Source organism: Antechinus flavipes, chromosome 3 (genome assembly GCF_016432865.1).
Source record: "Antechinus flavipes isolate AdamAnt ecotype Samford, QLD, Australia chromosome 3, AdamAnt_v2, whole genome shotgun sequence".
Taxonomy (NCBI): domain Eukaryota; kingdom Metazoa; phylum Chordata; class Mammalia; order Dasyuromorphia; family Dasyuridae; genus Antechinus; species Antechinus flavipes.
This window is the reverse complement of record NC_067400.1, coordinates 435,314,878-435,342,049: the sequence shown is the minus strand read 5'-3', so window position 1 is coordinate 435,342,049 and position 27,172 is coordinate 435,314,878. Positions and strand designations below refer to the sequence as shown.

The following is a 27,172-nucleotide window of genomic DNA, read 5'->3' as shown; positions in this document are numbered from 1 at the left end:
GATTGAAGCAGACAGCAATTAGATGACATTCTTCTGGATCATACAGTTAACTAATAAATATCTTGGGTCTGTTTTGAATTCATATTTTCCTGATTTCAGGCTCATCACTTATCCACTATGCCATCTGGATGTCCTAGAGGGCAAAGTACCAGAAAATCTCTGGGAGTGGGGAAGAGCTGGATTTGAATCTTGCCATAGATATAAAGTTAGTTATGTGCTGAAAAGTCTGACGCACTTATCATTTTTGAGAACTAGTGTTATTCTTTTTGAGCATAATACTTAATGTCAAAAAGGGGCAATGCAAGGAATAAATGAGGGAATATATGTATGTAAAATCATCATTATTGTCATTGTTCTTGAATAAACTGAAAATTAGAGGTGGTTACTATCCTAGGCAGCTAGGTGGTACAGTAGATAGAGGAAGACAGCTTTCTGAGCCAAAAATCTGATCTCAGACTAGCTGTGTGACCTGGACAATTCAGCTAACCTCAGTTTCCTCTTTGGTAAAATGGGCTGAAGGAAATTGGCAAACCACTCTTGTATTTTTGCCAAGAAAACCCCAAATGGAGTTACTGAGAGTTGGATATGACTAAAATGACTCTGCAGAATTGTTTTAGAGAATCTTATTGGTGAAGGGCAAAGTGAGGAATAGAGCCCTAAATTTTAACTTCTAAGCTGATGTTTTTTATAATATATAATTTATATAAATGCAATAGATTTATTTATATATAATATATAATTTATAAAGTATTTTGCTAATTCCATTTATTCACAAATAATTATTCACATTTTCCACAAATTATTATTATTCACAAATTATTCACATTTTTCACAAATTAATTATAAACTACATGGAATCAAGTGCTCAATCAGTTGTACAATATACAGTTCAGTATTCTGTGCATACATTTTCATAAGAAGGCTTTGAGATGGGGTCCAAGGATCACATAGAATATTCTGTCTTTTTGGGTGATAAAGAAGAAGAAAGGAAATGTGGCCAGTGTCTTATTTTAGAACTTGGGCATAGGTTCTGAAATGTCATGTCTTTCACCTTCATGCAACTACAACCATAGTCTGGCTCCCAGTCATCTTTGCTGTCATGATTGTGAATAGGATATTTCAGTTGCCTCATTTGCTCAGCCCAGTACCTCTGTTTACTTTAAGCCAAAGATACTCTCAAACTTTTCTTGTATCATGGTCTCCTTGGACTTCTTTGAACTCCTAATATTATTTTTAAATATATAAAATAAAATATGTAGGGGTTCACAGGAGACTGATATTGAGATACATTTACCAAAATGATTTTTGGGAAGGACTGAAAGAATGAGCTTTTACATAAAAATTAAGTGACAATATTGTCTCATTTGATTCTCATAACAGGTTGCTGTTATTATCACCATTTTAATTGTGAAGTTGAGGCAACTGAAACAAGCAGGTGTCTTGCCTGGGGCCACATAGCTAGTAAATGTTAGAGGCCAGATTTAAATTTAGATCTTCCTAGGAGCAGGGGGTCTATCCATTGTGCCATCTAGCTGCTGTTGTAAAAAAATATTTTTTTAAAAAACAAAACAAAAAACTGTGCTCACTGATCTTAACTGAAGAATCCCTGCTTTAAGTAGTAAAATATTTTGTTGCTGGGATCTTTATATATAGATAGTTTATTGCTAAAGTATTTAATGATAATGTGCCCATATTTTAGCTAATGCTTAAATCAGATACAAACACTTCCAATTTCCAGGTTCATATTAATAATTGTTCTTACATTGTGACCCTCTTAGTTTCTCCCCACCTATTGAACAGAAGGGGACTGTGATATTAAAGGGAAGTGGAGGGAGGAAGAAGCTGGACTATTTATTCCAAATTTTGTGACATTTGAATTCAATAGATTCTCTTAAAAAAAAAACAACAACACAGCATTATAGACATTCTCTGTCTGGATGGATGCATTGTTTTATACAGGGCTATTTTAAAGTACTTTGACTGCCGATGTAGTTTTTTCCTTGGAAGATATTTTTTAGAAGAGTTTAGTGGTAATAAAAATCAAATTTTCAGATGAAAAAATATTCATGAATATTTCCTGACTAGATCATAAGCTACATACTGCTTTAAAACATTTATTTAATGCTATTATTTTGTTTAAAAGTTTATCAGGAATGAATAAATTGACTTTCATGACTTGCAAGCTAGTGACAGTAAGTAACAAGCCACTTAATTATGAAAATGTTTACCTGCTAGCTTGTCTGATGAGCAGAAAAAATATTCATGAAAATTTCTCTAGACCTTTGTTATTGTTAATTTTGACTGAATAAATAGCTTTTAGCAGGAAGATACTGATATGTAGACCGTATCATGTTGTATGATAATTTTAGGTTTACTCATTGATTGGACCCATTCAGTTTGTTTAAATATAACGGAGTATCAGTCAGGGATTTAAATATTATTCACTTTTAGTGTATAACAGTTATTTAACATGGGAACAATTTTGCTGCTTCCGTACCCAATAGTCTGTTTCTTTGAGCCTTAAACTTCTCACAGGGAGGAATAGTGCTATCATAAAATTACAGTATCAGATGGTGAGGGTAGACAAACAGTTTAGTTTAACTTGGTTTGGCAGCAACTTTCTCATTTCTGCCTTTCCAGACTCCTGTCACTCTCCCCCTTGTTATGATTTTGGCTTTTTTTTTCTTCCATATTTCCTACCACCTGCTGTTAATTATGACTAGAGGTTTTTTATCAAGTCACAGTTTACAGCAATGTCAGCTGCACCCTGTGGTGGTGTCAGATGGTTGAGGGAACAAGCTTAGTACCATATTCAGAAATTGGTACTTTTTGCTGCAAAGAAATGGATTGGAAAAAATTCATTTTTAAAAATTGTTTATTACTGACCTATCACTCCCTATCTAGGGAAACTGGGTAAAACATAAAAGCTCATAGCAGTTTATTATAACTGTATTCCAATATAGTTTAAAGTAGAAACAGGAATCCTAAAAGGATACTCCCATCTGTGACATTTCCTGTTGACTTTGTCCTCAAAATCCAAGTAGCAATACTGTTCTCTAGAACTCCCCCAAATGGACCCCCCAGATGCCTTCTCTCCTCTCCCACCAGTCAAAACAGCCAGTGCTTATCCACTAAAAACTCACGCTTCTTCATAGGCTTTTACTGGTCTCTTTATTCATATTTTATGTATAATATTAAGGTTATTTCTCAGTATTCCAAGTTTAAAATAGTTTAGGAATGTCAGATTAGAGTGGTATAAGTAGACTACTATGAATAAATGTACTGAGTAGAAGGAAGAACAGGAACCTGCAAAAGAGGATAGGGAAAAACTAAAAACTGGACACTAGAACTCTTAGGGCATAGCATATATAGATAGGTTAGTGTAAAAGAAAACAACTTTCATATTTGAAAAGTGTTCATGATATTGCCTAATTTTGTCCACCAATTATCTGACTAGTTACTCTCTACTAGTAATCTGTTAAGAAGGGGGTAGCCCCTCAAATCTGTTAAAAACCAGACTTCTTTTCATCAATGGATCATTCATGGAATCAGCCACAAAAATACTTTGTTGACTGAATTTTGCTAAATGAATACCCTATTTTATTTGAGAGGGAGCTGTTTAATGGCAAATTTCAAAACACATGGACCATATAGAAGGAGCTCATTAAAAACATACAAGCAGTGGCTCAAATAATGAGAATAGGATCCTTAGCAATAATCCTAAAATATAACACACATGATTATTTCTGAAAACAAGATGACCATGTGTAACTCTTTTGGGTCTGGGTGGGCCTGCCTTGAGTTTACTCCTGAAGAAAGAAGGAGAGAGAAGAAAGAATGTTGATTTTTTTTTTTTTTTTCTTTGCCTGTCAAAAGAGGAATCTTGTCTCCCTTGCTGCCTACAGACAGAGGAAGAAGCCTTGATATTTCCTCCTTCCAAGGAGGACTGCTTTATTTAATAAGCATACTGACTCCTCTGCAAATTCCAGGTAGTTGAGATTTTGCTTTGTTATCATTTTATATTTATATAGCACTTTGTATGTTTTCAAAATGCCTTTAGTGTTAACCCATATGATTGTCCTAAGAGTATATGTCTGGTAAGAGTGCACCTTGTAAATACATAGATTTAGAGCTAGAAGTAATGCAAGAAGTCATCTTATCTAAAAACTTCATTTTACAGGTTAGGAAGAAGGTGAAGGTATTTGACCAAAATCACACTGCTAGTAAGTTGCATCACCTGGAATCAATCTTAAGTTCTTTAGATTTAAGCCCAGAATTTGGAAATAAAAGTACACTGTGCTATTTCATTCAAATGAGACAAATGGGGAATGGGAGGTAAATGGGAGATTTATGATCTGCCTATGGTTACAGTGTAACCGAGTTGGTTAGATCTCTGGACCTCTGAGTGCCTGCTCCATCACTGGGGAATGGGAAGAGTTATTTCAATATTCCACATGCCAAAGGAGAAGAAACATTTAATCCGGTTAGGCTGAGTGTCCAATTTAGGAAAAATCATTTTATGCTTTTATTGGGCCTATGAATCAGGAGTAGGCCTTCAGAGGCCAAATGAAAGGCAAAAGGCTTGAGCTGGGCTTAGAAAGTATTAGTCTAGGGCAAAGCTTCTTAACTGGATTGTGACTCCACATAGGATTGCGTAACTGCATGTGAGGATTGTGAAATCATATTTATTAATCAATAAATGATTGTTTGGTATATCTATTATACATACTTATGTACTTAGGGTCATGTAAAAATGTCGGGCAAAAAGGGATCGTGAATGGAAAATATTTTAAGCTTTGGTCTAGAGGAGTCCATCAGAATCACCTCCTGGGTCTAGTGGAGGTGTGGTGGTGGTGGTTCAGATATTTCAGTCACGTCCAATTCTTCACGACCCCATATTTGAGGTTTTCTTTGCAGAGATCCTAGAATGTTTTGCCATTTCCCTCTCTAGCTCATTTTACAGATGAGGAAACTGAGGTAGAGTTAAGTGATCTAAGTAACACAGCTAGTCATTACCTGAGGCCATATTTAAACTCCTGCCAACAGATCAGGCTCTTTATCCATTGCACTACCTACTTGCCCTAGTGGAGGTACCTGCAGACTAAAGAATAACCTGGCAAAATCCCCTGAGGGGATTACATTTTACTTGAAACATAAACCCTAAGAATTTTAAAGTTAAAATAGACCTTAGAGAGCTAATTCAACCAGCTTATTTTTTATATGGGGAAACTCAGGCTGATAGTAATTGATTTCTTTAAGGTCACACAAGTAGCAAAGAGCTGACTCTGGGGAGGTTTGAAACCAGGCCTTCTAACTCTAAATCCAATGTCCATTTTACTTTAGTGCCCCCAATGTTTTGTATTCAGTTACTTTTCTCAGATCATGTGTAATGTGATATTGTTAAAAACATTTAATAGGAGGCTCTACTTTTAACAAGTTCATTGTTGAAAGTTATTCATTGGTAAAAATGATTTGACATGTGGTTTGGTGCCTCTGGGGCAACATTTGCTGTTACTATTAACCAAGAGAGTCATATGATGACCTTGGTCCTTGTGGAGTCTACTATAACATTATAATACAGAAATTGGAGAATCTTGAAGGGCCTCAGGGTGAGCATGAAAGAGAAACACATGTGATTTTAAAAGTTATGTTTCTTCCTGTCATAAAGACCTCTAAGGTCCCTTCCAGCTCTCAATCTTGAAGCCATGAAAAAAAACAGATAATCTGACATCATAGGAATGGTTACAAGCACTGTGAACAAACTGCTCCAGATACCCAAATAAGACTGGATAGTTTTTTTTTTTTTAAGTCCGTCTGATTTAGAGTATAGGTAAAATCCCATATGACCTCTCCTGCTTGTGACACACAGCTGAAGAATGCTTTTTGGCTCTAATTTGGCTTTTTTCATGCCGGCCTTACTTCCACCTGTAATCTTGATTTAGTTGCTCTCAGCTTTGCTTTCACTTGTTTCCCTCCTGCCCAACTCTTTGTAAAAGGGAAGACAAGTTTGGAACTCCTATTTTAAAAATACATTTTTATAGATATCTTTTTTTTTTTTTTCCATCGCAAAAATCTCCCCTTCTTCCTTCCATAATGAAATCTCGTACAGCAAAGCATTGTTTTTTAAAGAAGAAAAAGAGAAAGAAAAATCAATAAAGTCCATCAGTACATCAAAAAGTCTGAAAATATATGCAGTCTTTCCCAATGATGGCTCTTCTACCTCTGCAAATGAGAGCAAATTCTCAGCACCTATAAGGGCCCAGTACATTATAGATGTTTAATAAGATGTTTAATAGATGTTCTGTGATTGATTGTATAGAAGAGTGTGCTCCTTTCCAAGTATGGGGGATGGCGTCTGTGAATTTGTGGAGGCAGGAGAGATAGAGTTGATTTTTAAGGTATAACTAGTAGTCCAGAATCAAAGTTATTAACTTGCGGTCAACAAACCTCTTACTATTTCAAGAGACTATGAGTTTGGATATTTTCACTCACTTCTAGATGAAATTCATCATTTTCTTCTGTTATGAATGTAGGCAACATGATATTGTGAGAAAGGCCTGGTAAGATTTCCAAATACCAGAGTTGTCCTTGATGCCAAAAAGGTTAAGAATCTGTGGTCTAGAAAAGGTGTGAAGGATGGAGTAATGAAAACTAAGGCCGGAGAATCATTTGGAAAGCCAGGTTGTTGCACACCTTAAGGGAAGATTGAGATGTTTTCATTTATTGTCTCATTGTTTCTAGTATAAGAACATAGTCTGTTTTTTGGTTTTCTTGGGGTTAGTAGTGCTAAGAAACAGCAAGAGAGGGTGAGTCTATATCAACAATAAGAAGAAAAAGTTATGAAGTTAGAAATCTTTCTTAGCTTCCATCTTTTATTTTCATAACTCTGTTAGTCTTTTAATTGAATCAGAAGGCCACAAGTTCTCCATGAGTTGTACAGTAGATTGGTCTCTTGGGTAGGAACGGAGTTAGGTTGATTATTCTACTAGGAGTCTTAGCCTCTCCTAAAACTTATAGTTGTCTTTTTTTCTTCCTGATTCTGGATCCTTTGGATGCCAAAGGTATTTCTGGCCCCAGAGATGTAGACAGTCCGACACTGACTTACCAGAAGCATCATTTTTTGGATCTTTGGAATGCCCACCTTCTTTCTCTATCTGACCTATAATATTTACTTAAGGCATTTATACTAAGTAGTTGAGCCTAGTTCTATATTTTAGGTGTAACGTCTATATTTTTACTCTTTATAGGATTAATATGTAGTCTTTGTGTCATTTCAGTTGTGATGGATGGTATCACCATCCCTGATCTCCTAGCCACCTTTAGCAACAATCCTTACTCTCTATTTGGTTCCAGATCCTTTTCTCATTAGTTCTCCCACTGTTCTCCTATTACTCTGAGGGGCACTAACTACTCTTTAATTTTTAGCTCCTTTACTGAACTGAATTAAGTGAGTGACTGACAGGTCTTGAGTTGCCTGATGAGTTATCACAACTTTCTTGGGCCAAGTTCTTGGCTCCACCCAAGTCCCCAGGTTTTCTTTGACTCATTCAGGCACCTTCCCCAGGGAGTGGTTTTCCAAAATCCCATCATTATAATTTTATAGCTTTATGTTATAAAAGATACTTCCAGTAAACATAATAGTAATCAGATAATTTCCATCAACAATAAGATTATACTATTGCAAAGGCCTCTTTGGTAACCCTTTGCTTACTATTTGCATATATTACTAGCGAATAAAATGGAACTGCAGTTTTCAAAAGTTGTGTAAATTGGATTTTTGTCAAATCATGTTTCAAGTACAGTGTTCTATATATTACAAATAATTACACTCACTTATTTTGTGTAAATGTAGATTTTTATATGTCAAGACTTTTTTTAAAAAATAGAATATATAACTGTGACACATTTAACATGTATAAGACTGTTTGCCATCAAAGGGAGAGGGTGGAGGAAGGGGAAAAGTTGGAACAGAAGTGAGTGCAAGGGATAATGTTGTAAAAAATTACCCAGGCATGGGTTCTGTCAATAAAAAGTTATAATTATGAAAAAAAAAAGAAAAAAAAGATCTAGCCAAATTATAATACAATACAAATTAATATACAAATACATATTAAATACAAATTAAAATATTTAAAAAAAAAGTCCCAGCTATAAACAACAACAACAACAACAAAATAGAATATATAGTCATCCAAGAAGCTTGTAGTCTATATGGATTAGCACCCGTCTTATTTAAAAGGGCAAATATATAAATAATGCCAATGAAAATCCAGACTCTCTTAGCCAAACTCCTGCTTATACCTCGAGCCTCATCTCATTTCTCAGCTTCTAGCAGCTCAGCTTCCAGTGTCATCCTTCAACTGAAATTGTTCTCTCCAAAGTTATCAACAATCTCATAATCATTAAATCTGCTCATCCTAGTCTTCATTTTTCTTGATTTATATGTTACTCTCTTGAACTATATGACATACTTTCTCTTGGTTTCCCTCCTACTTTAAGTAGTACTTTTAAGTCTTTTTTACTGACTCATTATCTATATCATGATCGCCAACTGGGGATGTTCTCTAAGGTTCTGTACTGAGACTTCTTGTCCCTCCACACCAGTTAATCTTTACCTTTCTTGTGTCATGAACTCTTTTCATAGGGTGGAATGGTTTTCAGAGTAATGTTTTTAAATGCATAAAATTAAATAAATGGGATTACAAGGAGACCAATTATATTGCAATACAGTTATCAGTATATTTAAAGAACAAGTTCATGGCCTGGGTAAGAACCTTATTCTCCATTCTCTTGGTAACTTCATCAACTCCCACAGGTTTATATATCATCTCTTGGAAACTAATTCAAAGCCCTATATATCCAGGCTAATACCCGTCTTTCTCTTGAACTTTAGTCATGAATCAACACCTTAAGACAGCTCAATCCCCACATACCTAAAATGGAATTCATTATCTTTTCCCACAAACCCTCCCTTCTTCCAGACTTCCCAGTTTTTGTCAAAGGCAGTAAAGCACCTGTCTTACCATCTTCAGCTTTTATATTGTCATTAATCTTGATTGCTCTCTCTTACTTAGCCCCCAAATCTAATTAGCTGCCAAATTTTGCTGTGTTTACTACAAAACACCTCTCTCATCTAGCCCCTTCTCTCTACTCACACAGCTCCCATTGTAACTTAATCCCTAATCACCTTTTCCTTTGATTATTGCAGCTTCCTAATTGATCTTTCTCCCTCACATTTCTTTTCACTCCAACTCATCCTTCTCAATGCTGCCTCTGTAATTTTCTCCTCTTGTCTGTAAGATAAAATATAAACTAATCTGTTTCACTTCTAAAATCTTGCACAACTTAGTTCTTATTTATCTTTCCAGCCTTGTTGGCTGTTCCTTCCCCTGTTCCTTCTGGGATCCTGCCAAATAGGTCCTTTCAGTGGTCTTTATCCACAACACTGCCAACTCCTATCATTTCCCTGCCTTTGCCCTGGCTATCTCACATCCCTGGAATATCCCTCCTCTTTATCTTCTCTTTTCAGAGAATCTCTATTCACTTAAGACATATCTCAAGTGTCACCTTTACACGAAGCCTTTTTCATGCCAGCTACAACTGTTCTTCCTTCCAAACTGTCCTGTATTTATATAATTTGCATTTCATTTTATTCATTATTTTTATAGTTATTCTGTATATACTTATATCTCTACTTGTTGTTTTCCCTAATAGCATATAAACTCCAGGAGAGTGGGGATTATTTTATACTCATATCCCCCATATCTGCTAGCACAGCGCCTAGCACACAGTAGGGGCTTGAAAAATGCTTTTTGATTAACTGAAAGATTGTTACACTTGATATTTTAAGTGAAGAAAGTGCATTAAAATGTTTTAGAAAGAGTTTTTTTTTTTTTTTTTTTTTTGGCAAATCAGTGTCTTAACAAGGTATATTGTACATATAGGTATCTAAAATAATTGTTTGAATAAACATGAATTTAATGGATTTAAATTGTTTAAATGGTAATACTTATGGGGTTAACATTTATTTAACCAGAAAATAACATTAACTATAACACCTTATTTCTCTAAGCATGTTGGTAGGCTTTGTTGAGCAATTTATTTTTCTTTATTGTTTATGTTGGTGGAATTTAAAAGTTTAAAAGAGAATTGGCTCCTTTTAAAATAGAAAAAAAGTCGTGTATATGTTATCTAGTTGCATGGATTTAGGTTGTAAATATAAGAACTTTTTTTTGGTAGTAACCATGTCATTTGTTGGCTGTGTACCTAATAGTTTTGAGGGAATTTTTCCTTCTGGGTGATAGAGAAAGGCAGCAAAGGCCATCTGTGTTGTCCTGTGAAACAGAGGTGAGGATGCCATATCAGCTTTTTATTAGTATAAAATATCATTTGTTTTTATAAAAAGAAATTTTTGTTTTTCAGAGGGGAAGGAATGGGTAGTAGCAGTGATTGGTGAATTTTTTCCTTGTATTTAAGGACCCATTTGAAATTACTCAATTATCAGTGGAAGTATGTCAGGAAAGAGACTTTACACAAAGACTGTATACATACACATGTATGCATATGGTTTTTTCCTTCTTTTTTTAGTAATCAAGGAAATTTACCTCTTAAATTTGAATGCTTCCTTTTCAGTGCATGCACTTCCATTGGCAAGGGTATAAAGTATTTTGAGAAAACAAAGTTTTGTTTTTGCAGGAAAGACTGTTATGGCTCAACTCTGTTTTATGTAGATTTGCATATATCATCAGCCAAATTATATTTTCTAATATATAGCCACTTGTAAGAGAAACCTAATATGATAGGATTTCTTTCTTAGAACTCTAGCTCCTTAGATTTGAAAGATAACTTTGAAATCATCTACAAGGGTATGTAATCTAGCAGTTGGATAAAAGAAAATAAAATATGATCTTATCTCATAATTTGAAATGTTGAAGATGTCACAGCAAATAGAAATAGTCAAAGTTTGCATTTCCAACACAGTAGCACCTATTTCCCCATTCCTTCCTCTTCCAGTCCCTCTTGCTGTACAAGTTTCCAACTTAACTAATACCTAGGTGCCTGTGGTAGCAGCTGTAGAGGTACCATTGGGAACTACTCTTTCCCCAATGACTTTAGCAGGGTGCCCTTTTGAGTTTAAGCCCTTTTTATGCTAATACAGTGACTTCAAGATAAAATCATTCTCTCCTGTTTTCATTTTTGGCTTGGTTAGAGTGATTACCACAAGATAGGCATTCCTGGGTTACAATAGATTAAATATATCACTATATTATTCTTTCCCCATACACCCATCTTCAACCTACTCTTTAATTTTAAACATCCTTAAAATGGTTCCAGTTACCCAGTTTTTCAACCTAAATGTAAAATTCAGCTCTTCTCTTCCTTTCCACACATATACTCAAATGCTAAATTTTGTCATTTTTTTCCCTTCACATCTCCCAATTCATCCATTTTTTTCCCATTCACAGAGCCACAACTTAAATTTGTGGCCCTTATTGTCTCTCTTTGGGACTCTTGCAATAATAGTTTTCCAGCTGGTCTCCTTTCCTCAAGTCTTTCTCTCTCTCTAATACATAGCTTCCAGGATGTTAATCTGTAAGTCTGACTAAATTACTCTTCTATTCAATAAACTTAAGTAACTCCCTAGTTACTCAGGGCAAAATTTTATTTCATTATTTTTCATTTACTACTCCTTGTACAAGTTTTATAATTGAATATAATTATTGGAAAAAGTTTTATATATAAATGTATGACTTAATAAGTAAATATACACAAATTGGAAGTGCATGCTCACAAAAAAAATGCATTTTTTGTAAATAGGTGCACTCAGTCCCAAAAAATTAGAGATTATTGTATAAGCACATTCTTGAGTTGAATCAAAAAAAATTCATCTTCAGAGTAATTCCCTCTACTTTGAGTCATGCCTAGAATGTTCTTTGTCTTTTATTAAACCTATATATTAATAATCTTGATCTCTTTAATTTTTTGGTCTTAGTTTTTCTCCTGTGGAGTTTCACATAATTAATTTGCCCCATAATACCACAGTAATGACAGTGAACATTTGTTAGGTTTTTGAATATATCTTAATATCCTACTTATTCTATATAGAGATTTGTTTGTTGTTCATTCATTTTGGTTTCTTCTGATTCTTTGTGACCTCAATAGGATTTTTCTTGGCAGAGATACTGGAGTGGTTTGTTACTTATTTTTCCATTTCATTTTACAGACAAGGAAACTGAGGCAAACAATATTTAAGTGGCTTGCCCAAGAGTCACACTGCTAGTAAGCATCTGAGGCCATATTTGAACTCAGAAAGATGAGTCTTCTTGACTCCAGGCCTTGTACTCTATCCACTGTATCACCTAGCTGCCTTCATAACATTTATAGCCTGTAGCCTTTGGTTATTATTTAATCAGTGAAGCACAAATAACTTTTCTGGAGCTGCTAAAGAGGTTTCAGATAAACTGCATTTTCAAACCCAGAGTAAACCTAGACTAACTGCAAATGAGTTACTTTTAATTTTCCCCACTTGAATGTTTCAAAATATTTTTTTGCTTATTGGTGTATTTAGACCATGTGTCATTTGACAACTTGTTGATTCTTGAAACGGTTCTTATCAGGATGCCTTTGTTTATTAAAATAGTTCTACTGAATGTAGTTTGCCACCTGCTTGGAGAATGATCTAGGTTTGTGCAGGGAAAAAAAAACAATCAAAAAAAACTTTTAAAATAAATTTTTTTTTTTTTAGCAGTGTAAAGCACCCTTTTAGATTTAGTTTGAAATTTAGCATTAATGGAGCTCCACCTTGTGGTAAAAGCTAGATAAACAAAAAAAATAATGATTATGGATTTCCCTGAGTTCTCTGGCCCTTTCTAGTCTATATACTAATGATTTTACTCTGTGGTTGTTCAGATAATTTCTTTTTCTTAATTATTTTAAGCTCTCAGGGAAAAGAGAAACTCCTTTTTTGATTGGTCTGACTTTACCACTTTTTTGAACCACATATAAATCAAAGTAACACTATATATTTTTAAAATCCCATTAATAAAAGGTTTTGTGGGAGAGAGGGTGGCAAGATACCTTCTGAACTAACTTCTAATTAGAATGTGCCTTTGGTCTATTTCTTCAAAATTGCTCAATACCTGAATCCCATCTTGGAACAGATCTGAGCTATTTATTTTATCTTTTGAAATCACTTATAAGCTGTAGGCAAGTTGGGGAGTTTATTACTTTATTAACTTCCTCTCTTCCTTTTCCCAGGTGTGCAAAAATGTTTTTACATTCATGGGAAGAGGGGCTAAGTAAGTAGGCAGCTGTGGAAAAAAGCCAGAGCATCTGATTAATATATACCACAATGTGTGAGAAAGTATTGTGGGGGTGGAAGGAGAAATTTCAACTGCCCTGAAGTTCCAGGGCACAGGATAAGACAGCAGGTCATGGAGTGTTTAAGTTGAGAATTTAAAGAGAGAGAGAAAGTTGGAGTGAGAGAAGACTGGGGATTTGTGATGATTTAATTTTGCCTTGATCTTGACCTGGGTTAACTGCTTTGTAGTTGCTAAGCAAGGGTTTAATGTTACAGGGAGTCATTAAATAAAAAAATTCTGGACCAAGAAGCAGCCAGACAGTCTGTTTCATTTCTAACAACTAAATCTATCAGAAAGATGTCTGTGTACATATGCTATCTAGAAGACTGCAACCCTAAATGTATGGTTTTAAAACTTTTGAGAACAGTTTTTGAGAGTGAGCTAATAACTCCAAAAGTTTCTAGACACTTTCTTTGGCAATTCAGGAAAATTAAATGAGAACTAAAGTTGTAACTATCTAGGAGATTTAATGTGGAAAACTTTACTCTGTATGTAGAGTGCCCAGTGCATTGGACATATAAATGTGGAATAATAAGGACACTGGAAGAGTTGTGACTGGTCTGGGTTTTTGTCAATTGCATAGAAGATTCAAAAAACTGTTGGATCAGCAATAATCCTTTAAAAAAAAAAAAAAACTTCTTTTTAAAATTCCTAGAGTGGTTCTGTTATCAATTATTCACTCATCACATTTCCAAGTAATAGAGGTATCCAGAATATCATGATCCCTTGGCTTCTTAACTGGAATCTACTACTATAAGCATTTCACATAATAGCCTCAAGGAGGGCATTTCATTTATTTATTTATTATTATTATAGCTTTATATTTACAAAACATATGCATGGGTTAATTTTTCAACACTGATCCTTGCAAAACCTATTCCAACTTTTCTCTTCCTTCCTCCACCTCTCCCCTAGATGGCAGATAGTCCAATACATGTAAAATATGTTAAAGTATATATTAAATACAATATATGTATACGTATTTATACAGTTATTTTGCTGCACAAGAAAGATTGGATTTAGAAAGAAAGAAAAAACCTGAGAAGGAAAACAAAAAACTGCAAGCAAACAACAACAGAGAAAGTGAGAATGCTATGTTCTAGTCCACACTCATTTCCCATAGTTCTCTTTCTGGGTGTAGATGATTCTCTTCATCACTGAACAAGTAGATCTGGTTTGAATCATCTCATTGTTGAAGAGGGCCTTGTCCATCAGAATTGATCATCATATAGTATTGTTATTGAAGTGTATGATGATCTCCTGGCCCTGCTCGTTTCACTCAGCATCAGTTCGTGTAAGTCTCTCCAGGCTTTTCTGAAATCATCCTGCTGGTCATTTCTTACTAAACAATAATATTCCATCACATTCATATACCACAATTTATTCAGCCATTCTCCAACTGATGGGCAACCACTCAGTTTCCAGTTTCTGGGCACTACAAAGAGACCTGCCACAAACATTTTTGCACATACAGGTCCCTTTCCCTTCTTTAAGATCTCTTTGGTAAACAAGCCCAGTGGAAATACGGCCGGATCAAAGGGTATGCACAGTTTAATAACTTTTTGAGCATAGTTTCAAATTGCTCAAGAAGGGCATTTTACTGACATGTATGCCTCTGTAGCTTCAATATGGTTATATCTAGTTGGTTTCTCTCATACACTAGGCTTTTAATAAATGCCTTATTGATACTGAAAACCATATCCTAAGTATCAGGGCATTCAGAAGGTATTTTTTTTTTTTTTTTGGTCGAGTAAGTATTTTTCCTTATGAGGCACGTGACAACTTACAGTGGAATTACCACCAGCTCTTGGGTCTTGGTAAGTTATTTAGTCATGTCTGATTCTTTGTGACCCATGAACCACATCATACTAATGCTGTTCATGGCATTACTACTCCAGTAGTTGCCATTTCCTTTTCCAGTGTATTAAGACAAGCAGGTTAAATGACTTGTCCAGGATCACACAGCTATTAAGTTTCTATCTTTGGATTTGAACTCGAGTCTTCTTTCTTATCTACCCAGCCATCTAGCATCTAGTCAGAGAACCTGGATTGAAATGTAGCACCAAACTCTTAACACCTATATAACCTTCCCGGAACCCTCTTTTCTCCTCTGTAAAGGAATTAAACTAGATGGTCTCAGAAATCTCTTCTACTTCTAAATCTATGAGCCTGTGAGTATATAAAACCATAAAATTTCATTCTAATCTAATGATATATTTTCTGTTAATCTACTGATTTCTGTTTATTAACTTCTGGAATTAATTGGAAGTTGCATACAAATCTCTGAATTTTTGGATGGCAAATCTTGCAGCCTCCTAATCAAGGTCATTCTTTGCTTAAAAATCCATCATTTTTAAATAAATAAGACTGAATTCTTTGGTATAGAAAGAAATGTTTTCTTAGGTGATTTCTTTTTCGTTTTTGTAGCAGGGATCCCACCTCTGATTTTATAGTAATTCCAGAGTGTCTTTGCTATTTCAAGGTATCAAGAAATTCTTTATTAAAAATTAATTTACTTCAAAAAGGAAAATTTCAAACTTCTCTGCATGTAGCCCCAATGCAGAAATGTGTATATATAGGACACTTTTTAAAAAATTTGATCATTTTTCAACCCTCCTATCTTTTGTTGACAAATTTTCTTTTTCTGTCTATTAATTTACTTTAAAAGGGCAAATTTCAAAATTCTCTGTATGTAGCCCCAGTGCAGAAATGTATATGTATAGAATATGAAAAAAGTTTGGAAAGAATTTTTTTCAACCCTCCTATTTTTTTGTTGACTAAGATTATCTTTGTTTCTGTTTCTCTCTTTTTCCTCCTTTTCTGGCCCTTCCCACTCTTCCTAGGCAGTGAAATAAATGAGATTTGTACCTTTTGAAGTCCATATGTAGTCAGTAGTCAAGTAAACTCTTCACATCTCTGTACTGTTTAGAGGGGATGACCTTTTCCCCCTTTCTTATCTTGGACCTGACCTAGGAAGCTCTGACCTCCTGGATTGGTGTAGCTCTGACCTCCTGGATTGCAATATATTCTCTTTGAAGTTGCCCTTGAAAAAAGTCTCCAAATTTCAAACAAGATTTCACTTACCATAAAAGGAACTTCTCTACCTTTGTCTTCTAGGTTCCTGCTGTGGGATTATTGATTTAGATCTGGCATTCCTTGAAAAGGAGAAAATAAATTTTAAAAAAATATTTATTTATTTATTCATTTATTCACTCATTTGTTTATTTTTATTTACAAAGCATATGCATGGGTAATTTTTCCAACACTGACCCTTGAAAAATCTTTTGTTCCAAATTTTCCCTTCTTTCCTCCCACTCTCTCCCCTAATTGACAGATAGTCATGTTAAATGTGTTGAAATGCATGTTAAATCCAATATGTATATGCATATTGATACATTTATCTTGCTGCCCAAGGAAAATCAGATCAAGAAGGAAGGAAAAGTCAAACTGAGAAAGAAAACAAAATGCAAGCAAATAACAACAGAGTGAGAATGTTATGCTGTGTTCCACACTCTGAAGAACTTTTTTCTTAAGGAAATAATACTCTATTGAAATTCCATTATATAGCTATTATGAGCTAAAGAAGGTAGTATGTTGCAGTGGAAAAAATACTGGATTTGGAGTAAGAAATGGACCTGAGTTTTTGTCCATTAACTAATTAAAAGACTGAGTGATGTAGAACATCAATTGTCAATCTCAAAAACAGATCTCTGCTGGTTGTGTATTGACTGTTTGTTTGCCTCTTTATGATTCCATGTGGGATTTTCTTGATAAAGATATTGGAGTAATTTCCATTTCCTTCTCCAGATGAGGGAATTGAGGCAAATAGGATTAAGAATTGACCAGGGTCACTCAGACAGTGTCTGAGGTCTGATTTGCACTTAGATCTGCCTGAATCCTGTCCTGGCACTTCATCTAGTACAGCTCCTCCTAGCTGGCCCTCACGTATTGACTTAGAAATCCAAAATTTAACATTTATCTGTTCTATTTTTATTTTGTTAGGCATTTCTCAATTACACTTAAACTGGTTCTGACCACCCATGAAAAGTTTTTGCCAGTAGCAAGTTAACACATCTCTGATATAGATCACTGGACTTTGAGTTTAGGAGAGACTTGAAATTGAATCTTGCATTTGAGTGTGATCCCAAGTAAAGTTTTAGTTTCCTTTTTTGCCAATTGAATACTTTGTTATGAGGTTTTTATGAAAAACAAATTACATAATATGCGTAAAAGAATAAAATCTTTAGAAAATCTATTATTGTATAATTTGAGGAAAGTCTCTAAAATTAATCACCAAATATTTATTAAGCACTTTCTATATAATGGTCATTGTGTGAGATGCTAGTGATACAAATATCTATAAAAAGAAAAAATCCTTGTTGGCAAAATTTGAAATTCAAATGGGAAGGGCTGTGTGTGTATAGTATAAATAGAAAGTTACTAAGTACAAATATATAGAATAGTTAAAAATAAGATATTTTTGAGAGAACATACTTCCATTTGGTGGAGGGAATCTTGGATTCATGAAGATGATGACATATGAGAAGAATTCTAAAGGAAAAGAGGCTAGGAAGGAGGAAATATATATCAGGCCCAGGGGGAATGGTCTTTGAACAGGCACAGAGATGGGAAATGGCATGTTGCATATAAGGAACAGAGAGAAGTGCAGTTAGATTGGACCAATTGATTGGGTTGAAAAAGTATAAGAAGAGTATTATCTCGTGAGGCTGCAAAGACAGGTTGTGACCATTGTGAAGGGCTAAAGCTAAAATAGAAGATAAATATTTTATTTTAGAACTCATTAGGAAGCCACTGACTTTTTGCTTGTTTAGGGAAGTCACATGGGTTGATCATAGAATTCACAGGGTCTTAACAGCAGTTAAGAATATGTAGAGGAAGACTCACTTTCTGGACCTCAGTTTCTTTTGTCTGTAAAATAAAAGCTTTCAATTAAATGATCCCTAAAGTCCTTTCTGGAAGGAGTAAAGAAACCTTGAGATTGGAAAACCTTGAGTTTTAAGTAGAACTGATAGTTGTTTGAGTGAACCTATAGAACATCAAAAATGGGACCTATCTGTTGGGAATTTTCTTTCAAAGGGATGGGTTTTTATTTTCAATGTTTCTTAAAAACACACATCAATGGAATTTATTCTTCAGCTTATCAAACAAGTGAACAAAGTGAAAAGGAAGAAAGTGAACAAGTTGTCCTGATGAGAATAAGAATATAGTTTGAATCCTATTATGTTGATATACAATGAACCAATTATTTTGTTGTATATGAATAAAAAAAAAACAACATTAAAATAAATCTTCTACAGATCTAACTTTAGAAATTATGTGCTCTTAGCGGGACCATCATTTTAATAGATCTTGTAAAATGAGATATGGGCTGTATAGAGTTGTCATTTCTGGTATAGAGTTGTCATTTCTGGATCATATTCTTCATTCATATTTTTCCTAGATTGCAAATGGCTTAAGGGCAGGCACTTGACCTCATCGATATTTTTTATTTTCCAGTTTCATATACATTATAAAGTACACAGTACAAATTCAAGGAGTCACCTCTTATTTTCCCTATAGGCTTGTAGCCTTTAAATGTGATAAGTGACATGAGAGTTTTGCTAGAAAACTTCAATTAGGTGATGACCTATTTGTCTATCTTTTGAAATATAAAGTGGGACTCTTTTCTCTCCTAGCACCTTATCATCTTCCCGAGTGTGGTTCTTTGCTTATTGTTTATTCAGACTGACCTTTCCCATTACCAGAGACCAGCTACTATGCTTTCTCTGAGTAGGGTAGGAATGGGGTGAAGGAAAAGTGAAGGTGAGAGGGGGAAAGCATTGAAGAAGGATCTCAGAATGGGAAAAAAAAAAAGATATTTGTAGTTCTCTAGACTTCTCTTTTAATGTCTTCAAATCAGCATTGCATTGCAATTTCTTGGCAGTTCCCCCATTTGAAAATGCATCTTTAATATAATTTTCATGGTAAAGGACAAAATCAAATTCCTTCATTTACAATTGCTTCCTCCATTCCTCCATAGCTCCTTTATTTTTCTCCTTGCCCTTAACAACTGGTTGTAATATAAAGAAGCAAAGCAGCCCAATATGAAATGGAAACCTTAATGGGATGAAATAGACAGGAACTTTCTCTGTGAAAGATCAAGATGCTGAAAAACTATGAATGACTGATAATGTTTAAGTGTTGCTTTTCACACACTTCAGATGCAGCAACTGTGTAAGATCTATTTTAAAGGCAATGAGTAGCCTCAGGTGTTTCCAAATACCAAATATTGCTTTTTCCTTCCTTTTACTGAAATATTCAGAAATGAATACTAACCCTTGCCCTTCTTTTTCACACCCTGGAGATGAAACCTGGTTTGTGTCTTTTCTATTTCTCTGTTGTTAGAAATATTCCTTATTGGGTGGTTTGATAGCCATAGAATAGGTGCCTTTGTTGATTAAAGTGTCAGAAAGGTCAGTAAAACAGACTTCAGGAGAAAATGTATTTGGATATTCACATGAAAGTGAGATGCTGAATCCTAAGGAGAACTTTATGCCTTAGAGGCAGCAAATGGATTTTAAATCACTATATAACCATAATGATGAAAGGATTGACATTTCCTCAGCAAACAGCCTCAAGGTCCATATACAATTAAAGAAGTAGGCAAGTGTTATTCATCTGCAAGTCTATCCCTTCCCTGGGTGAAGTTTATGGCTGGGCCTTTGAGGTGATTTTAATTTGACCTCTTTTTGGTGTTTATATCTGTTTTTTAACCCTTTCTATTCCTAATGAAATTTTTGACCATTATTTTTATCTATCACTCTCTCATTTATCATCAGTTTCTCTGTCATATCTATGTGTATCTGTTATCTTTTTCTGTTTGCAAATCTATATCTACCTATCTTATCTATGTGTATGTGTACACATTACATGGTTTTTAGTCTGTCTACCTATGTCTATCATTTATTTGTTTATCTACCTGCCTATTTTTTTTCTTTATTTCCCTTTAAATTTAAACAAACCAGAGACCCAATTCCTAATGGAAATACTGCAGATTTGTGGTCTGGTAAGAGTGGCTGTCTTACCTTGAAATATAGAAACTGCCTGTCCATTAGAGACTCATAGTTTGACATACAATCCTTTTTTTCCCCCTATGCTATTTTGCATATTGAAATTCTCATTTTACTTTTAAGATTTTAAAAAGTAGCATCTAAAAAACAAGCAAGAAAGAAACTGGCTGCCCAAGAAAGTATAGTCAGATACCCTTGAAACAAAATAAAATAGATGGTTTTTATTAATTATATTTTCAATACTGCTTTATAGTATTTGAAGTATAGCAACTTTTCATGAAAAAACTAAATATGAGCAAGATAATTTATTTTCATAGATGGGATATTTGGTAAATTACAAACACAAATAAGGCACTAAATATGGGGCTTGATTTCCGTGGAGTTGCTCCTTTCCTTTCTCTGGGTATTTATTAACCTTGCTTTTAGTTTCCTAGGAATGGGGACAAAGTGTTGGGAAAGTTCTGTTTGGGGAAGGAGAGAAGCCATTGGTCTGGCATTTACAGGTGATAATCAAGATTCTTCATCATTGTACCCAGTTAGCCAATATGGCTAACTGAACTAAGTAGACATGCATGGTGGTGCCTGGAAGGTGTAGGATAGAGAATCTCCTGAATTACATTTAATTAAAATAATCATGTGTCCTGGGATTTCCATCAACATTGTCAGCCAGCCCCACCTCCCAAAAGGCTGCTTGAGAAAAGACAGACCTGCCCAAATGGAAATGGAGTTGAGCTGTGAGTAGCTCCTGCATTTCCAGTCTGGCCAAGGTAGGGAGAATCTTATCAACCTGTTTGAATGAATGAATGAATGAATGAATGCAATATTTGGCCATATCTCAGCATACTTTGTGGGGACTCATTAAATTCTTATTATTTTGAAATAGGAATTAGTCTAGATGACTTCAGAGATTCCTTTCAACCCAAGGTTCTTTGACTCTTCTATTTATTTCTATATTTATCAGATTTTACATGTGGTTGTTATATATGCAGAAATGTGTTTCATTTCAGTTGTAAGTGATTGGTATTTCAGAGATAGGGTAGGAGAAAAACTAACTGCATCTTTGAAGTAATCTGGCACATATTTCTGAGTTTTTAGTGTTGTTCACTTGTTTCCTATGCTTTGTGATGACCCTCTTTAGGGTTTTCTTGTCAAAGGCACTGGAGTGGTTTGCCATTTCCATTTTCCAGCTCACTTTACAAAGTGCTTGCTTGCTGGACTTGAACTCAGGTTTTCCTGATTCCAGGTTTGGTGTTCTAGCGCTTTGCTAATTAGCTATACAGATTTTTGGGTGTGAAACGAATTTTCCCCACGAGAATTCTCCTTTCTCCTCAGCAAGAAGAATGGCCAGGATCTGGTGCTTTGTAGAGAGGTAGCTAACCATAGATGCAGAATGTAGTATACAGTTTCATGTGTGAATTAAAAAAGCATTGACTAAGTACTACTGTATGCCAGATACTATGCTAAGATCAAACACAGATGACTTTCACTAGTCTCAAGGAGTTTGTGGTCAGTTTGTTGAATTGTTTTGCTTGAGTATATTTATTAGTTACCAGGCAAGGTTTTTTTTATAAATAGGGACATTGAGGCAATGATGTGTGAGAGAGAGAGAGTCAGAAAAACAGATATGATGGAGAGACAGACAGACATACACACACAGACAGGCTAAACTTTCATAAGTTCTCAGAAAAGTATTGAGAAAGAATAGTACGTAAATTAAGAATTTAGCAAGAGTCTTGCTAAATGAATGAAAAGTGTTATAAGAGAAAATTCTTAGCTATCCCAGAGAAGTGTTCTCTATGAGGGAACCTTTCAACAGAGAGCCCAGGAGTAGTAATAAACTATTTCTGTACCTACCACCTTCTCTTTGTTTTAAAAGCAAAGATGTGTTTTATTAGTCAAAACCAGTTAAATAGGTCCTGACAGTGATCTGGTGATTTTTTAAACCTGTTCAGTTATATGGGCTCATAAATTTTGGATTTGAAAGTTCCTTTGAGGTTATTTAGTTCACTAGTTCACATCCCTCGTATATATTGATTTGGAAACTGAGGCACAGAAAAATCAGTGATTTTGCCCAGAGTTAAATTTTAGTGGTCTGATTTTATCTGTTATAATCTTTAAGATCAGTGATTTCAAAATGAGGAAGAAATGGGTTGACACTGCACAGTCTACAACAATCCTGCAGATCACATTGACTCAGAAAATCATATTGTGTAGCCTTCCTTGTATTTTTACTTATTTTAAAATCTATTTATTTATTTAAAAAAGACTTTCCAATTACATTTCATTGTAATTTGGACGCACTTGGAAGTATTGTAGGTGACCGTGTGTTTCACACCTCTTTTTAAGAACACATAGGCAGCATGATATAATGTCAAGAGCTGAATGGAGCCAGCAATCTTCTGCTCTAATCCTATCTGTAAAATTGAGAACTTGGATAACTACAAAGCCTTTTTCTAGTAATAGAGCTTATGAATATGAAATGTTTCAGTCATCCAATTCAGTGAACATTTATTAAATGTCTACAAAGGGCTGTGTACTAGAAGAAAAAAAATTGACTATTTACTGTATTTTGCAGTTTACAAAGCAATTTATTCACAACTCTGTGAGGCTGGTAATATAAGTGCATTTAGCTCCAATTTTTCTAATAAGTAAATGAACTCAGAGAAGTTAACATAAACCCTGGATTATCTGGTTAGTACTTGATGGATCAAATAGGCAAGTATAGCTAGCTAAATATATAATAAATAGAAAACAATAGTCCATACCTTGGTAGGTATACCAATGAACAAATCTGGTTCATTAATATGGTTAAGTCCAGCCTTTCATTGGTGCTAATTCCTGACTTTTTATCCATGCTTGCCAGTTATAGATGGTTGTTGTATAGATGGATGTTGTATTCCCATAAATTTACTCCAGGGGTCCAGCTGAATAAGATAGGGACTGAAAGTGATTTTTCAAAATAAATTTTTATTTTTATCTTTTTTTTTTTTTTTTTTTTTTTTGCATCACTAGAGTTTCTCCTCTCTTTCCTTATTCCCAGAGGGCCATCCCATATACCAAACAATACTTTTAAAAGAGAAGAGACAAAAATTAGCAAAACCAATCAATACATTGAAAACATTTGTAATAGTGTCAATATTTCATAACCATTTACTTCTCTCATCTTTTAAAAGGAGTTAAAATGGGGCTGTCTTCTCTTATCCTATCTTTTTTGGGGGTCAGAGAGGGTAATGCTTTTTCTTTGTAAAGTTGCACTTTTGATTGTTTTTGTTATTCTTTCCATTCATATTATTGTAGTCTATATGTGTATTGTTTTTTTGATTCTGCTTGTTTCATTCTGCATCCATTCATGTTCATCAGGATTCTTTATGTTTCTTAACACAGTAAAAATGTTCTGTTACATTCTTGCACTGCACTTGGTTTTGTCCTTCACCAGGCATTTGTAATCTACCTTGCTTTGAATTCTTTGTTACCATAAAAAGTGTTGTTATTAATATTTTGGTGAATATAGACATTTTCTTATCAGTAGCTTTGTAGTAGATTCGTTTGGTCAAAAGACATAATTCTATTTTGTCTTTTTTTGTTGCTGTTGAATAATTTCAAATTGCTTTCCAGAATGATGGTGCTGTTCATAGCTCCATCAATAGTTTATGTCCCACTATTTTTCCATCATTGACTATTCCAGTCTTTCGTCATCTTTGCCAATTTGCGAGATGTAAATTTAGAATCCCAAAATTGTTTTTACTTTGCATTTTTCTTATTATTAATGTTTTAGAGCATTCTTTCAGATGGTGGCTAATGGTTTACAATTCATATGAGAACTGTTTGTTACTATCTTAAGGTAATTTAAAAAATGTTTGGTAGTGGTAAGCTATCTTTATCTACAATGCAAAATTTGTTAAAATAATGTTGCAATCAGCTAACTTTAGAATCTTTTCAAATTTAAAGAAAGGTAGAGAAAGGAAAATGGAATAAAATCCCTGAGAATTTTATAAATTGATTCTATTTTACATTATTTTAGGCACAGCTGTGTGTGAATTTGGCTTAAATAGAAGGATGAATTTGAATGGAAGATATTTATATTTGCTTACTAATATTAGTCTGCCTTTGCACATTCCTACCCTTGGGGTAGTTCAGGTGCCAATGAGTAGCAGAAAACTGGGTGGGAAGCTTTCTTTGTTCTGTCCAGCCTTCTGGCACCATTCTGGACTCAGATGTGCTGCATTTTTGGGTAATGAAAGAATTGGCATCTGGAAAGTTTTTCTATGATAAACATTCCTTAAAAAAAAAAAAAAAAGCAAAGACTGGTTTTTCTAAGTTTTCTACATTGCCAGGTTAATTTGTGTGCTTTTTTAAACCCCTGTTCTCCCTGTCCTCTTACTGGATGGGGCAGAAAGGTGGATTGGAATACATTTAGGAATGGTAAAAGGCTTCTACTAATCTCTATAGGTGTTGTATTTTGAATTTAGATACTTTGGGGAAAAAGAGGTCAGTATTAGAAGACCTTTAGACTGGTTTCTTGTGACTATAACACTTATTGGGTTAGATAACAAGATGTCTAAGGGCCATGAATCTCCTCAGGAAGAATTTCTCCCTGTCCCCCTTCCTTTGAGTAACCGAGGTTGGCAAAGATGAGTTTCCCCACAAGGAATGGTGACAGAAGTCAAAACATACTGTTTGTTTCTATGTGATGTGGTCTTATTTCCTTAAGACCAACTCTAATATCTTTTTCTTTGTCCCACTGAAATATGTCCTCTCCTTCACTCCCCTAACTCCAGCCTAGTACCTTATTTACCAAAACAGATAGAAACAGAAACAAACAAAAGAACAAAAAAGCAAATTGGATCTGGAATCCTCCAATTTTTGGTCCTTGTTACAAATAGACTTAATATCTCTCTTGGATGTGGCAACTTAAAAAAAAATTAATAAAAAATCTAGGGTATTTTTTTTACTGTTGGTCCCCCAAAATAGCAATATATAGATACAAAATATATGGAGTAATGCATTTATTTGAGACTATAAATATAGAAAGGAATTTTTTTGTAGTAAGCCTTTAGATGGCAGTATCACTCACTTTTAACCACTTTTTAGGTAGTTTTTGAATTTTTCAGGCTAATAGAATGTTTTTGTTAGATGGGGCTTCAAAGATCACCCATTCATCATATGGATGAGTCAGCTGAGTCTCAGAGAATTTGAGATAACCTTGTATAAGACCATGTAGCCAGTTAGTAGCCCCCCAAGTTCCTTAAATTAGAGTCTATTATTTTCTATATTATACTGTGTTGTTTTCCTATTCATTAAAAAATGTTCCTTTTTGCTCTGCTTTTGTAGTTGCACACTTTCTGGCCACATTTTTTAAAGCCATGGATAATTCCTGTAATTTGAAGGGGACAGTAAGAATACTAGGTCTTTAATGATTTTTTTTTTTTTTTTTTAAATAAAAAGAAAACAAGGTGAAGTAAGGGCAGTGACATGTACCTTTTTTTGTTATACTAAGTCAGAAGCAAGGGAAGTGGCTATTTCTTTTTTCAGGGCAAATGCAGTTAACTTCTAAGATCACTTTTCCCCTGCCCCACACAATTAGGCTTTGCGTCACCAGCTGAATAAAATGCCCAGCGATAAAATGCGGCTGCTGTGCTGAAGTATTTGGAGTGTGTTAATGTTACAAGCTGTCTGCTTGCAATCTCCATCTCCTACTTCATAGATATCAGGCAGTCAAATTATCTTTATTCAGGGGGGTAAAGCTCTGAATAAAGAGAAGTCCTAACTACTAGTTGTCTAGGTTTGAACATGTCAGAATCACCTACTTTACATGCACTGAAGGCAGCTTTAGGAATGTCACACAGAAAATTAGCGGTTTTTGTTTACCACCAGAGTTTACATTCCCAAACTCAACTAATGTGGTTTCTTCTCTGGCAGCCCTGACTGGACATTCCCTGATTCCAACTGAAGTGGTTTGGTGTGGGTGTGGGTGGGTGCATGTGTCTGGTGGGGGCGGGAGGCATTGGGGGGAGGGGAGAGTAGCATTTCCTTTAGACTTATTTGGAGCTTAGTGAGGACACATACTGTACATTCTGAAGCTTTCTTTGCATCTGGAAAAAATTAAAAACCCTTGGATCTTTTCCTACTGCAGGTCCAATCAGGAAGCCCAAGTACGTGGAGAGTCCCAGAGTGCCAGGAGATGCAGTTATAATACCATTGAAAAAAGTGTCACAATCAACAGAGTCCAATGAGAATGGTAAGAATGTGTTTTCAGTGTATTTTTTTTAAGAACACACAACAGCAAGCTCTATTTCAGAGAGACCGAGTAAGGTAATTCCAGCATCTTTTAAAGGAGTACTTTGCATGGTTTTCATAGGAAAGATTTTCCTGAAGTCATTACAGGGAACTGATTATCTGTGTACAGTTTGAAATCCTACCTGTTGTTGCAAAGATTGTGTGGGTGTGTGCTGAATGAGTATGCGTGCATTTGTTTAAGCTCTAGCTATCCTCCCACCTCACCCCTCCTTTAAGAAAAAAATAAAAGTAACTATGGACTTGCAAACCTTTCTCCTCTTTTAAAAAGTTCATTGGAGAAAGAAAGCAAGGTTTCAAGCTTTCATAGCAGCTATTTCTTTTATAAAATGAATTTATATGTTTAAACATTTTCAAGATCTTTATATAGCCAATATTTAAGCATTTTAATAGAGAGGAAGACAAACCCTCCAATTGGATTTAATATGATACCTTGAGAATTGTTTT

At 34.7% G+C, this 27,172-nt stretch overlaps 1 protein-coding gene across 1 annotated transcript in view; it reads left to right on the top strand.

The window, feature by feature from the left end:
- Positions 1-27,172, top strand: part of TANC1 (tetratricopeptide repeat, ankyrin repeat and coiled-coil containing 1) — a 253,610-nt gene that overhangs the window by 117,552 nt on the left and 108,886 nt on the right. The window contains exon 4 of the mRNA XM_051986328.1: positions 26,565-26,669. Coding sequence (XP_051842288.1) covers positions 26,565-26,669 — 105 coding nt within the window. The remainder of the gene's footprint in view (positions 1-26,564; positions 26,670-27,172) is intronic.